The 16,425-nt window shown below is 36.6% G+C and overlaps 1 protein-coding gene across 6 annotated transcripts in view; it reads left to right on the top strand.

Annotated features, from left to right (window-relative positions):
• Nucleotides 1–16,425, top strand: part of nup160 (nucleoporin 160) — an 84,645-nt gene that overhangs the window by 9,992 nt on the left and 58,228 nt on the right. For all 6 annotated transcript variants that reach the window (XM_067380593.1, XM_067380599.1, XM_067380597.1 and 3 more), the window contains 4 exons: nt 14,139–14,364; nt 15,656–15,731; nt 15,830–15,944; nt 16,117–16,356. In XM_067380593.1, coding sequence (XP_067236694.1) covers nt 14,139–14,364; nt 15,656–15,731; nt 15,830–15,944; nt 16,117–16,356 — 657 coding nt within the window. The remainder of the gene's footprint in view (nt 1–14,138; nt 14,365–15,655; nt 15,732–15,829; nt 15,945–16,116; nt 16,357–16,425) is intronic.

Here is a 16,425-nt window from a genome sequence, read left to right as displayed (position 1 = left end):
ATGGTTATGGCTCCTTGTTTGACTTTTTAGTTTTAAGTCTGTGTGCCAAAAAGCTCATAGATCATCAAGGAACCAAATTTCAACATCAAGCATTATTTTCATATATTCAAGGTAACATTGGGATCTCTCTGCATAGTATGGTAGTCAGTTTGTGCTTTTGCTTGTCTGAAACTTTATACATAACAGTAAAATTGTTACATTCCTTGTAAACATGTAAAAAAAAAAACAAAGAAAAAAACAATCAGTACACTTGGGAAAAAAAGAAAAGCAATCTGAAGAATTATATTTGACTTTACATATAAGAGGTTTTCTGTTGTCTGTCACATTTCAGCATTTAGACATTCAGCAGCCCAAGTGTCCTACTCACAAGTTAACTTCCTGGACTAGGAATAGCACAAGGGCTAACATCTCTGTTAAAGAGTTAGTTCACCCAAATATTTAATTTCTTTCATTAATTACTCACCCTAATTTTACTCCAAACCCCTAAGACCTTCATTAATCTTCAGAACACAAATTAAGATATTATGTGTGTACAACTGCGTAGGAGACTGACATAAAAGGGAAGAAAGTCGTTATTTTTCTTTTGTTTTTTGCGGACAAAAAGTATTTTTGTCACTTCATAACATTAAGGTTGAACCACTACAGTCACGTTGACTATTTTAACAATGTCTTTACTACCTTTCTGGGCCTTGGAAGTCGTAGTTGTGTTGCAGTCTATCTGAGGTCAGATAGCTCACGGATTTCATCAAAAATAACCTAATTTGTGTTCCAAAGATGAACAAAGGTTTTACAGGTGTGCAACGACATGAGGGTGAGTAATTAATCACAGAAATGTCATTTTTAGGTGAACTAACCCTTTAAAAATATCAGAGTTAGAGGAAGCTAGAAGGTGCATGAGGTGTAGTCTCTTGATTTGAGTTAGTGTTATTGGTTCATAGTGTCATCGATCTTACGGTCTTCAATTCAATGCTACAGAAGTTTAAAAGTTTTCTAAGTCCTTCCAGTGGATCGAAACATCTATGTGATGTCCTAAAATCTAAATTCATCAGTACCTTCTCGAAGAATTCAAAAGTAAATTTGAGACTCGGAGCATAGCTTGATTGCGTAGATCAATCCAAACAACAAACAGCATCCAAAGGAAAAACTCCTAAGTGTTGTAGTAGTTTTAAACCCTCTGTTGCTACGCCAACATCCACTGGCTCATCCTCAGCGCTTTCTTTAAGGGTCACAAAAGGGTCCAGAGTGGTCTCAGAAATTCCTCCCTCAGTTCCTTCAGGATTGCAGTCCTGAGTAAGTAAATGAACGAATGAATAAATATATAACACCTTGTTTATTTTCACTGAAATATTGGCAGCACACAGCAATATACTATACATGTAGGTCATTACAAATATATATGTACAGTACAAACCTGGAATTCTGGAAGAATTCTGGAAAACTGGAAGTGTTGTAATGTGCCCATTGAGATACACACAAAGACTCTTTATGACACAGTCTCATTTGAAGTGTATATCTTCGCACCGAAAAATATGACACAATATTAAAAACAGTGATTGATTATAGTTCAGTCTTCGTAATTAGTTCAAAAGAACTGTAATGCAATTTACCACACCTTGTCTGCAACTGCAGTGTGTGTGATATCTTTTGTCCAGAAGCTCCTTTGCTGCTGAAAACTTTAATTTGATCAACAGTGTATCTGTCCAGCTGCTATGAACGTTGACAGAAGTGGCACAGTCGTTATCCGCATTAATTCTGCTTTTATCTGAGGAAAAAAGGAAGAGATGGAGGCCTACTGTGGAGGAAACTATTGTAATTTACAAAAAAAAATGTCTTAATGTAAAGAACAAAAATAGTTGCTTAATTTATTGTGAACAGGTTGCCTGAATCTCTCCTCAAAATGTCCAAGTTTAATATTAGAATGTTTCAATTACTTAAACATACTGGATACTTCTGTGATGCTTCTTCACACACTTTACGTTGCCACAAAACTCACGTATCTGAAAGTCAAAAAACAGAAAATTGACATCAACAATTTTACAAAGAAATGAAACGAGTAAATTTTAGTTTTAATAAAAGAAATATGAAAAAAATATTACACATACCATAATTGAGTTATTGTCCCACTGATGAGGTTTCTGAAATAGTAAAGATGACATAAACTTTATTATTTATTTATTTATTTTTAATGAAATTACGACTTGAAAAGAATGCATGTTCCCTTTCATGGACACGACTTTTAACAGGATTTTTTTAGTTTATATAACGTTACAGTTGAATGACAAACACACTCTGTCAATGTTTTAGTATATTTCAAAACTATATTTCAAGCAAAGTAAAATGCACATCGAGATGACAAAGCAAGTAGCATATATATATATATATATATATATATATTATATATTTATATATATATATATATAACTTGTAAAAATACACAGTCAGTTAAATACATATCTCGAAATGATCAAATTTACAAATACTTGTAAGACAATAGTATAGATAACGTATACATTAATGAAGTGTGTTTGAGCAACGTTTTGGCTTATTTGCAAAGCATAACGTTATCAAAGAACGCTGAAATGACTAATCTGTTATTAAAAAATAATTATAATAATAACGCGTAATCTATTTAAATGCGAATATGATACACAGTCAAGTCGATAGCATAACGCTATCTTAAAATGATCACAGTTACATATATTACTCCTTTTACAGATGAGAAGACCTAAAATATAAGTTAATTACGATCAATTCGCTTTAGCAAAATGCGCCTTCGTGCTAAAACTAAGAAAACAAAGTAGACTGCATATAAAAATGGTTTTTGTTTAAGTTTAAATAGTTAATAAACATATCTTACCTTAAAACATCCACATCTCTTCATCCAAATCTTCCTTTTCGCTGAGTCAGACAGTAGATCGCCATTGCCGCCTTCAGTTGTTGTTTTTTGAACTCAGACTTCAGTGAGCATGCGCAACACTTGCATTTGTGCTTTATGGCAATTAAGTATAGTTTATGTAATTTGATCAGGTTGGTCTTGGATCCATTTCATTCATGTTGTATAAAAGTAATTTGGAATAATAATAGGTATTTTATACTTTTTTAAATACGTTTTATTCGTTTTTTTTGCTTAATTTCAATTAGTGGCAAGAATCATTTTTTTTGAGTGAGGGGTCTTCAACGATTTTCAGAGCAGGGACCCAAGATACAAAATGTGTCAAACAAAGCTACATGTTAAGCATATAACCTTCAATATTAAAAGAAACTACCATATTATGATAGTTATGTAAAGACAGTAGATTACAACTATGCACGCTATTGTTCTTGCACATGCGTAATTTTCTGTATGTTACTTTTCATCATTAAAACGAACATGTTTCAATAAAATCACAATTCATTAGTTGTTTACAGTGTTACATCCCAGGTTTTTCTACGGAAAGGGAGTAACAGTGAAAAGAAAATATGGAGATGTTGGGGTGAGTGAGTGTGACCGTCCCCTGCCCTGCATGACAGACATATTAAATTGAAGCTCAAAAAGGATTATTAACAAAATATATTTTAGACAAAGTAAATCAAAAAGGAAGCAAAACAAAAAAGGACTTCAGGAGGGGGTAATGCCAAAATAACAAAAAGTAAGCTCTGACTAGTTAAGGAGTAAAACTACTTAAACTAGCAAAAGAAAACAAATAAGCAACAGAAATATATACGCTAACTCCCTAACTAGCCAAAAACAGGAGAGAAGTTAATACGAAAAGCCTACAGCCTACAGCTTCCAACATGTTTGAGCATGAAGATAACGAGTAGATGGTAAAACTCATTAGGCTACAATAAGCCTATTAACTTTGTAGAAAAAGTACACCGTCTCACACAATTATTTACACACACAGAGCAACAAACAGAGCAGGTGAGGGACACAACCCTCTGGAAGACAGGCTTCAGTTTGAATGACTCTGGGAGCTTCTTTTGAGCATGCAGCCACAATGAGCATCAAGGTGTGAAGATAAAATGTTGAGAATAAACTCATTAAATTACGAGAACAAATTGGTTAAATTACGAATTTGTTCTCATAATTTAATGACTTTTTTTCTCGTAATTTAATGACTTTATTCTCAACATTTTATCTCAACTTTTTTCTCGAAATTTAACTAGTTTTTTCTTGAAATTTAACAACTTTAATCTCGAGATGGTTTTATTTTTTTATTATTGCTTGGCCCTAATCCTCTTCCGTACTTTATAGGGGGGCTATTACCTACATCGATGTCATGTTTTATTATAGAGGTTCTGCCAGGAGCATCAGAAAAGAGCCAAGGGGTACTTATTAACTGAATAAGAGCTTCTTATTGACCCTGAGACAAGCATGCAAGGTAGTCATCAGGTTGACTCAACACTGTTGAATTCTGGAAGTGTTCAACAGGTAATTTACCCACAACAGGAGAGCAAAGTACAGCAGACACCACAGCAGCAGGATTAACAGACACGTCTTCCCTATTGGATGTAACTTCTGCTTCACACTTACCTACATAAGATAACATATTAATGTGACAAATTCTGCTCTTTCTCCTACGATCTGGGGTAGAAATTACATAGTCTCACTTAGCTTTTTCTCAACATTGTAGGGACCAGCAAATCTAGAATGTAGTGCAGAGGAAGTAACAGGAATTAAGACAAGCACTTGATCACCAGGCTGAAAACTGCGCTTGGTAGTCTTCCTATCAAACCTTGCCTTTATTTTGGACTGTGTGCATGAGAGATGAGCCTTTAGTAATGACACACGCTCTATGCAGTCGTTCACGGAAGTTACAGACATAGTCTAGGAGGTTGGTGGCAAGTGGTGTTTCTGGTGTTTATCACTGTCAATCATTGCTATTTTGAGAGTGAAACACGCCTATGTAGATGTATCTTCTATAATTTTGCTATGTGTAATTGGCCAGCGGTCCTCTAAGCAGCATAAAAAACAAAACTTTTATTAAATGGGTTATATATAGCCCTTCAAGATGAAATTGCAAGCACAATAAACCTCACAAGAATCGAAAATAGGCTACTTTCCCATAGACTGGAGTGAGATCATAGACGTCACGTCTTTGTCGTGATCTTTTTCCTGGCGTTCTGTGGCGCATGACGGCGCCATCAGTTAAAGCAGAACGCACAAACCGATCATCTCTTCCACTTTACTAGTTACAACATGAAATAAACATTAATGAACCTCTGAAGGTATGTTGAAACAAACAGTACAACGAAATCTGTATCATGTCTCAAGTGATTGCGCAATGAGCGTTTCAAACAAGGAAAGACATCAATAAAACAGATTGTAAAAAATCATATTTACTGTCCCATTTAACTCAGAAAAGCCGTTCAAAAACTCATTAGTCAGTTACAAAAATGAACTTTGAGAGGAGCATTTTGCTAAATACAGGTGCATTCTAATAAATTAGAATGAATTCAACTCAAATTGTATAACTCGTGTATTAAATAAATTCAGCGCACACAGACTGAAGTACTTTTTAAGTCTTTGATTCTTTTAATTGATGATTTTGGCTCACATTTAACAACCCACCAATTCACTATCTCAATAAATAAGAATACTTCATAAGATCAATAAAAAAAAAGGATATTTTAAACAGAAATGTCAGTACTGAGTGTATGTTTGAATAAATCCGTTTTGTGACAGCCACCGTTTAAATGTTTATATAGCCTAAAAAACGAGTAGAATTATGTAATTAAAAATGTATTATAATGTTGTTATTATAAAAACATCTTTATGGTTAATTTATATGCAAGTAGCTTAAAGATCGATTAATTTCAACCTTTAATAATATAATGTTGCTCCCTGTATAGTTTACAGCATTAGTGTGGAGATATTTTTTTCTTTGAGGAGTTTTGTCATTTGCTTTACCTTACAGGCCCCAAATTAATCAATATTGAATTGAAGGTAATCAAATCAAAATCAAATCACAAGCTCCTGAATTGAAATCGAATCCAATTGTGAAATGTGTGTCAATGCCCAGCCCTAGTGTCAATTTTTTTTTTTTACTTGAAACAAATGTTTGTTTGTTTTTTTTTCCATTTTTCTTGTCGGAGTGCACCAAAACGCTTCTTTTACATGTTAAAATCACAGAATTTTTCTCATGGGTGAGGACGCCCCCAGACCCCCCTACAACTATTTAGTTTGTCACCTTTTTCACCTCTTCTAAGTTTGCAGGTCTGTTATATACTGTAGTCGGTCGCTGCTGTTCCTTATGTTTATTTTACGATTAAAGTTACGTTAAATGTCCGCTGCCTCCTTCCCTGAACTTGAACTTTGTTATTTATGTTTATGATCACAAATTTTACAATTTTACAATTATCACAATTATTTTATTTCATTCTAAAAAAAACAACCGCAAGTGCTGCATTAGGCTACTACTCCTATAGGTCACTTTATTTGACAAATTAAAATTGTGGGGTAATGCAGAGGTTTACTGGGTCAAAACAATCATACTGAAAATAGGTTTGAGAGTGTTGAAAGTTATGTTAACGTTACTCTGTGCATTTGCTCTGTGGCTGGTATGAAACGCATTGCAGTAAGCTACATCTATATTAGAATATCATATAAGGCCTTGTTTACACCTGGTCATTTTGTGTATTTTTACTGATTGGATAGCTAATTTGTTAAAACGGTTCCATTTACACTTGGGCGCATAAATGTGTCTCCACAAAACATATATATATCCGATCATCTGTTTCTGCACTATATGCAAATTTAATGGAGTTCATGTCAATGGAAGTAGATATGAGATGCATTTTATTTATCTGCTAATTTAAAGATCAAAGACCTATTATAGGAGAGAGCGCGACATCAGCACTGGTAAGGTCATTTAGTCTGCAACTTACTTCAAGTTTAATTTCCGGCAGTTTGCACGTTGGCTTGCTGAAGAGATACTCATCTGCGGCGTTGCAGTAGTGCTGTCGTATCTGACTATAGCGTGTTATATTGCCTAACTCTCACATGTTGTTGTTGTTTTTTTTTTTGTTGTTTTTTTTGTGTGTGTATATATAATATATAATAATTATTATTAGAGGTGTAACGATACGCTCAGCTCACGATACGGTACGTATCACGATATTTTGAACAAAATGAAACTGAAATTCAAACAAGATTTATTCAAAAAACATTAACAAATTTCAATAATTTTCCTTGTTGTACATACAAGATCACATTTCAAGGTTTAATAATAACCTTCTGTATTCAGATCAACAGCTGAATAGGTCTGTCTGTTACTGAAAAAGAATGTTAAATTTGACATGAACTTAGAATTATGAATAGGGGCCGTTAACATAACGCGTCTAAAAAAGCGTGGAAGGTGCGGCCACAGCTCTTCTCCTTCTTTCCAAAGCAATTGCGCTCCAGTGGTGTTGGTCGTTGCTATGCAACCATGAACTGCGCTCTCGAAGAGGATCAGGAAGTTTTCTGCAAAGGATAAATGATTTCTTGCCCTTGCATTAGCTTTACTACTAGATATATTTATGGAGATAAGAAAACCACCTGTACAGCTATGATCAGCTGCTCGGCTGAGCTTTTGTTCTGTTACGGAAAGGCCGAAGCTGATCGGTTGATTCTTGTCACACGACCGGCATGTGAACGGCCCCGTGGAACTTCTTAAAGCAAAGCATCGCAAGCATCTTTTGCTTTTCTGTGAGCACAGCTGTTGCTTTGCACTGCGGTAAAGGAAAGCCACGACTTTTCTCACGCGACCAAGCAAGAGACTGACGCGAGAAACGTTTAAACCTGCTTGCAATATTCAATGTGTGCCCAGAAACACTTACTGAACTAGAGAACTGATTGAGACAGACCATTTACATGCGGTGACAACCGGCTTCTCTCACTCCCACCTTGCAGAGTAGGTCACATTGGCAGCTCAACCAATAAGATCAGACTGCCGTCATATCGTAAAAGCATCGCCATCATTCTACGATGCATATCGTAACATTTTTGCATCGTGATATATCGTACTGCGATAAATCGTTACACCCCATATATATTATATTATAAAATATATATTATTAGTCTTAGTCTTTTCACAATCAGATAGCTATCCAATCAGAGAAAACGCATGAAGTGACCAGGTGTAAAAAGGCCCTGAAGCTGGATGTGTTGCTAAATGGCATGCAGTTAATTTTAAAATATATTGTATCATGGAGAAAATGCTGTATTATGCAGTATTACTGTATTACGAAATAGCATTGTCTCTGAGGCATTTTACAAACATATAAACTCGTTGTTGAGCTATATAACAATCGTTTAGTTTTCTGTCGATAATGGTATCCAAACAGTCACTCACCTGTCTAATAAAACATAATATATTAAAGCGTCTTTGGTGTTTCCATTGTTTCTGTGGAAGTTTTAACAAATGGTTTTTAACAAATTATTTGATCAAACACTAATTGGCGGACCCCCTGTAGTACCGCTGCGGACTCCCGGGTGAAGACCTTTGGAATAAATCATAGAAAATAGGAAACACAAAATATCCTGGCTAATTTGTTAGTTTTATAATATTGTGACTGTCAAAAACACACTTTTTGTATAGGTTTGTGGTAATGTGTCAGTGAATCATTCATTTGAGATTTGCTATTAGTATGCAACGATGAGCAAAAACATTATAACCACCTGCCTAATATGCTGTTGGTCCTCCACGTGCTGCCAAAACGGTGCCGACCTGCCAATGCATCACTCATGAGGGTGATCTGTGGTTTCTGGCACCAAGACGTTGGCAGCAGATCCTTCAAGTCCTGTAGGTTGCGAGGTAGAGCTGCCATGAATCGAATTTGTTGGTCCAGCACATCCCACAGATGCTTAAAGTCATTTTAAAGTATGTGTTCTGAGTTTGTCACACCGCAGAAAAATGTGTTAACCACCCAGCCAAATTTGAATGATTAAAAAAATCTGCAAGTAAATGAAATAAGTTATCAAAATCTCGAAAAAATAAGCCGCGCTCTCTGCTCCCAAACACTGGGGGCGTTGTCCGCTGTCGGCACTGAAACCACACCCACTCGCGAGAGCTGCCGTCTCAACTGATTTGTCGGAGTCAAACATACTGATGCATATAAACAAAATCATGTTAGAGGGTTGCAAATTTTAGTTGAGTTACTACCTACTTATTATAACATCAGCACACGGCAACTTAAACTCATTGGTGGGAGCGTACTGCCGACTGTTGTCGAGTCGACAAATGACGGCGGCGCGAGATGGGAGGATGAAGGCTGGGACGGGATAGACTCTGTCCGGCTCCATATCATATCATATATCGGTTGTCTGTGGGACGGGAGGATGAAGGCAGAGGCGGGAGGGGCAGAGGTCTGTTCAGTCACATTCATCTGTGAATCCCAGCTGTCTGATGAAAGTTTGTAAAATTATCCGGTGTAGAACGATATCACTTTAGAGACTAATCCACCCCTTCATATCATTGTTTTAGGAAATTTAAATAAGGAGGCCGAGCTGTATTGTATATAACAACCATGTAATATGCATTTGCGTGATGAAGGCATTACTAGCTAAATGTGCAAATAACTATAGGCTGTATAACTAACGGTAATGACACACGAGATGTAGCGTTAGGGGCAGCGCCACGCTCGGTGCGTCATCGACAGTTATATAGTGTTAGGGGCGGGGCCATGCTCGGGGGCTCCAGTGCGTCATCAGACCCCTGTTTTAGCTCCGCCAAAAAAATCCTGAACAGGGAACTGTTTAACGCTCTAACTTCACAATTCAGCACTACACAATTCACAGTCTTTGTAATGTGTTTCAGCAATACATTTGTAACATTTATAACGTGTCTAGAAAGAATTCTCAGAATTGACTTTACAGGGACTTTAATTGGATTGAGATCTGGGGAATTTGGAGGCCAGAGCGATACCTTGAGCTCCTCATCATGTTCCTCAACCATTCATAATCAATGTGAGCAGTGTGGTAGTGTGCTTTATCCTTCTGAAAGAGGCCACTTCCACCAGAGAACACCATTGTCATGAAGGGGTGTACCTGGTATGCAACAATGTTTAGGAAGTTGGTACATGTCAAATTTAACACCCTGTCGCCGGTTTGTGGTTTGGCCGTCTGCGAACCACTGTTGGCAAATTCTCACCACTCAGGGCTCCAAACAAAAAAATTCACCAAGGAGCCATTGGCTCCTATAAGGGGGAAAAAACAGGCGCCAAATAATTTAAGAACCACACAATGAACTTAAATTTTTAAATCACTTAGGCTACTTTTAGTCATCCTGTTCTTTATATATCTCCCCTTTACAGTTTCAGCATTTTAATCTTGTGACTTTTCTGGGAAATGATTGTCACTATTTTCACTTAATACTATTATAGTTTTTGTTCATATTTTAAATCTGATTAGATTTTTATATTTTCTGCTTTCATTTTTCATTAATAGTTTTTGTTGTTTTTAAACATGTATGTTTAGTTTGTATACATTTATATTTCAGTATTAACATTTATTTCAAGCAATGAAAAAATGTTTTTTTTTTTTAAAGGTTTTAGTTAACTATAACCTTGATGCTAGTAAAATCTTTATAGTAATGTCAAATAATGTTCTTAGTCTTTCCTTCCTGAAGCTACAACAGTTTACTTTCAATCAAATGAAATAAATATAAATATATGGAAATAAATATATTAATTTGGTTTGTGTAACCAAATAACAGGGGAAAAATGATATATATTCTACTTGACTTTGATTAATGAACAGGCCGAAATACAGTGGGACTCTTATTTTGAAATGTCTGGTTTACTTTTGCTGCTCATTCAAGTTCATATGAGAAAGATTTAAAAAAAAAAATGTTGATATTCAATATGATAAGCATGTGCTGCATTGTGTGTGTGTATATGCAGTCTGTAGAGCCGGTTTCCCCTTTTGAATGACGAATATAGACAAATTTATATGAAGAAATAGGCAGTTGTCTTTATGAAGGAGCAGAACGGTATGTTCAAATGCAGCAGGTTTTTTTTTTTTTTTTTTCTTCACCGACGCATGCTACAACACAGATGGCTTTCATCAACGCTAGTTCTTTGGCGTCTGTTTGGTGTGTGATATTTTCCCTACCCGTTCATATTTTGGTGCTCTAACTCAGTAAAACTTTCACATGCAGCATCTCAATTAACAATTTGGCCTTCTTCGCATTAACTTTTTTCCTGCCCATTTCTCCTGCATCAAATAAGTAATTACGAGAACTGATTGTTTCCTTGCCATCTAGTCTACACAACCTTAATATATGTTCCCTTGTTAAGAGATAAATGATATTCGCTTCACCTGTGACTTATGATGTTTTGGCTCATCAATGTATATTGTTTTGTGTATATGTGGCTTTACGAGTGTATGTATGCAGATAAATTATATCTACATATAGTGGTTTGTAAGTTAGAGTTAATTCATTTGGCAATTTGCTGTAGTGACAAACTTAAATGTGGCTGCAGTCAGCAATTAAGGGGCCAAGCACCAAAATGCATGATAAATTATGCAAGCATGCCTGTAATTTGAACTGAAGCTGCGGCTGAAATCGGTCATTTGTTCACACATTTATTAGTTTCTACATGGTGAATGGCACATAGTGTACTATATAGAGAATAGGGAATGATTCAGACAGTGTCAATATGTTTTCCTTAGATGCGAATGAAGTCCGTTTTCACCTTAGTATAACGTGAACTGCCGCAGCGTGAGCACGGCCTTGCTCTGGCCAGGGAAACGAGAGCACGGAGCGGATCACATCCGCAGGTCGGCTCAGACCACGAAAGGTATCGGACCCATTTGAATTCTGCACAGAATGCTGTGTTTTAAAATGATAAACAGGATAAATGAGGATGAACAGGTTTTACTGAGTTTAACGGTTCTGGCCGAGCTGTGATCTAAACGAAACGCTATTTGGCCATTTTAAAAAAGGGGCGGGGCTGTTTGATTGTATCACCCTGTCTTCCTGTTTCAGTTGAAGTTGAGTCAACACATTGAATAATGCTGCGCGTTCCAAGACACTTTTTTCATCTACTTTACCAAGTGATTCTAGGCGCGTTTTCAAAGCAATGACGAGAATCACTTTTAATTAAAATATAGTCCTATTTGGCATTACATTTGAGCTGAAACTAATGAGTGAATGAACATCAGTAAACTGAAGCACTTTGCTAGCAGGTTAATAAACTCAACCAAACGCATTTTATGTGAAATTAATCCATTATAATTACAATTTAGAGCTGCACAAAATGATGTGAATGTGCACATGAAATTAGGGCTGCAACAACGAATCGATAAAATTCGATTATTAAAAGAGTTGGCAACGAATTTCATTATCGATTCGTTGTGTCGCGCGACTATTACGCCTCTCAATGAGAGGCGGAGATGTTTGAGTATAAAAACGCGCGGTTGAGCGAGAAGCAGAGCGGAGCAAAAATAAATAAATGAATAAATAGCAGAGCGGAGGTGGAGGAAAGACCATCTGAGAGACCCGTAACGTTGTTCTGAACAGGTGTGCCGTTGTCAGGACCCCCGCAGTTTTGAAAAGACAGAAATCGACCCCCGCACTTTTGATACGGGCTGCTTCAATCAGTCACACTATATCATCTTTTAGCTTTGGATATTTTCTTTCAAATTAGACAATTTTCAAGTTTTTTTCACGCTTTCGTTCATAAATAATGAACTGTTTTATCGCGAATGTAAAGAACAGGAAATGCGCTTCGAACGGAGAAACACGCGATCTCCAAACAATCGATCAAAGCGTGCTAACGTTTTAGGACATGTCGATGGTATATAAATCATACCCGAATGTCAATCAAGCCAAACCGTCCATTCATAAACCGAGAATTTGACCACTTGACAAGGTAAGGAAGCTGATCTCTCAGGTTGACGCGCGAGCTGGCTTGACCGAAGTTTTCATGAGGATTTAAGGTTTATGGACTGCTTTGATTTTGGTAATTACATCTAGAAAGATAAAAGCATTGATGGCATCTATAAAATAGATATCTGAAAGCGAAACAAAAGTGATATTGCCTCGTCCAGTGAGGAGGACGCACGAGAGGAGACCTGTGCGTTTAATTGGTATGTGTACTGTAATTCTGCATTTACAATGCTTATCAGTGGCATACATTTCGATTGCAAACGTGAAAATCCAAGAGACCATGACTAAAACTAAATCAAAATTTGCTGTCAAAATTAACACTGATCTGTTGTCATGTATATATTTTGTGATTTGTCCTATATCGGTTATTGTTGACAAATATATTTGTGTTTGTTGTACTTTTTAAATTTCATTTTAAAGTTTTTTTTATAGCACTTGGTCATCTTAAGCTAAACAAAATTATACATCTTTTTGTGCAATTTATTTAAAAAAAAAAAAGCCCTATATATTTGGCAGATGTAAAGCATACATTTGTATGTTTTTTGTGTTAGTCCATTTGTTTTTTATTACTTTAACAGCTCAGGGATGTTAAGAGCAACCTGTTTTTGCACGTTCTGAGGATTTTTTGCTCTGTGAATTTGCACTGTCATTTCTGTTTTTGAATAAAAGGTTGGAAATTTAATGTTGTTTTTCCCTCCGATTCATCGATTAATCGTAAAAATAATCGACAGATTAATCGATTATTGAAATAATCGTTAGTTGCAGCCCTACATGAAATTGACCGTGCTTGCCTCAATGTGTAACCCCTATTGTGGATGCACATAACAATGCTTTAACGGGCAACTAAAGCACTATTGTAACAATATTGTGAATTCTTTGTGATCTCATTAATTCAATGTACATGGCAGATTGGCACTGTACATATTGCGCTTAACTGGATTTGAAAGTGTTCAGTGATGCCTGGAATCACTTTGATCATGAAAATATATAGTTTAACTTTATTTCTTTGGTTTATGCTATGTTAAACTCCCACATTTTACGGGTTCCACTTCGTTTGCACTATGCACTCCAAAGCGCTGTGTCTTCTGTTGGATTCAATCCAGGAGGGTTACATTACAGTATTGTTGGTCAAACCGCGTTATTGCAGGCCCTTCAAAGAGATCATATGAGATCAAAAAACTATTCGACAACAAAAATATTTGTCAACAGATTTTTACTGTCGATGTTGTCGTTAATGTCGACTAATTGTTTCAGCCCTAATCTGTATGACATTTTCTCTTATAGGATCTGGTCACTGAACTCCAGATGCAGTCCATTTTCACAGACATTGGGAAGCTGAATTTAAATGAACCAGCCCACAGTTATGTGCTCCCATTTGCACAAGGAACACAGTCGACTGCACCGTCCACATCTGCCGCCTGGATCAGTCATCAGGGGGAAGCACTGTTTGCTCTTGCCTCACCATCAGGCAGCATTATTATAGTCACATTACCTCCTCATGATCAAGATGGTTTGTATCTATACAGTGATCTTTATCTGTCTAAATCTGCATTCACACTTCCAGCGACATGCAGTGACAAAGCAATATGATCCCATTAATTTCAGCTGAGAGCTGGCAATTTCTTGCGACACAAGTGACAGTGACCGTTGGCAAGAGGGTGTAGGTGTGTCCAGCGACTTGTTTACTAAACTAAACAGCCAATCAGAGTTATCTTTCTCTCTCGGCCGACGCCGATTCTACATGCTGAATTGTCCCAAAAAAAAAAACGGATGGAGTTTAACTGTCTGACATTGCCTGACAGATGATTGTTGGCTTGGTGTGTCCCGGGCTTAAGACTCATCTGGTATACAAGTCTTCTGAACATAATTTGTAAAAAAAATAAGAATATTTCTAAATTCAGTAAAGAGTATTCATGTTTGTGAAGGCCTTAAATTCTGCCCTCATAAAAATGTAACATGTTAATCCAAAAATGCTTTTTTATAACGTAATTTAGTAAAGAGCTACTTTTAACCAGATTTTCTTTTTTCAGTATTTTAGTTCTTCTGTAAAGAAATGTGTTCACCCAAAAAATAGCTGTGTTTCCACCAAGTTGTGAATTTAACTTATGCGAATAAAGCACAGTGTCCATCCCATGTATTAAAGTGAATATAATCGTCACTTCCTGAGACATTGGTGCGAAATATCTAATAAATGGAAGTTGCTACATCATAAATTACTTGTCTCAGAGCGCGCAGATGAAATGCAATGTTAACTTGCGTTCAGTTGCTGTTGTTTGGGAATGCAATCAGGTGAGGGAATCATCCTTCTGGGAGGGAATTAAACCAGAAGATTTTGATGACAGATTTTGGCTCAACCCTTCAACAGAATGTTAGTCTTTAATTAAGCCTTTTATTCATATATATAAACATTGATCAATGTAAATTCTTAGCTCATCAAGCATGGTATACTGTACGCTTTGGAATCTCAACCATGCTTGCTTGGCTCGCTACAACCAATGAGGTTTGTTCTCGCATGGTTCTGTGTTTACCATATTTGATGAGCTCTAAGTGTGTTGATCAAATTTCTCTTCACAAGACTTGGATTAAACTGCTTGATTCATATGGAGGACACGTCTTTTTGCACTTTTTTCAAAAAAAGAGAATATTAAAAATATTTTAATTTGTGTTCTGAAGAATGAGGATGAGTAAATGACTATTTTAATTGAGTTAACCCTTTATGTCTTAACATAATGTGCAGATTTTGTTTTGTTTTTTTTTTTGTTTTTTTACAAAATCATGATTCCACTTTCTGTTTCAAAAAGGGACTGTGTCAATTTTGGAGTTAAAGCAGAGTTCAATGATGCAGCGGTTGGCCGGCTGGATGCCCACTGCTATCAGGTACATTATTTCTTTTGCATTAAATTTAAATGTTAATTGAATCACACGCAACCTAGAACAGAGCAGAAACTGTTTAAACATTAAAATCCCATTCACAGGGGAGATCAGAGCACGTCTGATTTAGCCATCAGCCTGGCTGTCCACCAGCTAGAGGACGACACTTTTGTATTCGCCCTGTGTCAAGATCATAAGCTGCGGATGTGGTCATTTAAGGTCAGTTTGACTCCAGATTATCCATGCATCCAATTTAATTGACGTATCAAGATGTAATTGCCGTGACTTTAAATGTCAGCAACTAGGTACAGCATGTGTCATCTTGTGTGCGCATTCGGCTCCCGTAGTAGTTTCATGCCAGTCACATTGATGTATAAATTTTGTCTCTCAGCATCAGATGTGTCTGTTGGTGACTGATATGCTGGAGTATATGCCTGTGGGTCGTGGAGATGTGAAGGCTTCTCCAGCACAAGCTCATAAACTCAGACTCTTCTTCTCCTCATCCACCGGTCTGTGTCTCGCCATCTACCTCGCAGTGCCCAAACGCAGTCAGTTCTGTGTTCTGCAACTTGTGGCCAATGAGAACAGTCGCTACAGCCTGGATCACATCTCAACACTATTTTCAACACAGGTAGGGTTCAGTACAGTAAACATTGAATCCTTCATATGATTAGTGATGGAAGTGTACTGAAAAGTAAAT

Source organism: Chanodichthys erythropterus, chromosome 24 (genome assembly GCF_024489055.1).
Source record: "Chanodichthys erythropterus isolate Z2021 chromosome 24, ASM2448905v1, whole genome shotgun sequence".
NCBI lineage: Eukaryota > Metazoa > Chordata > Actinopteri > Cypriniformes > Xenocyprididae > Chanodichthys > Chanodichthys erythropterus.
This window is presented reverse-complemented; position numbering and strand designations above follow the sequence as displayed.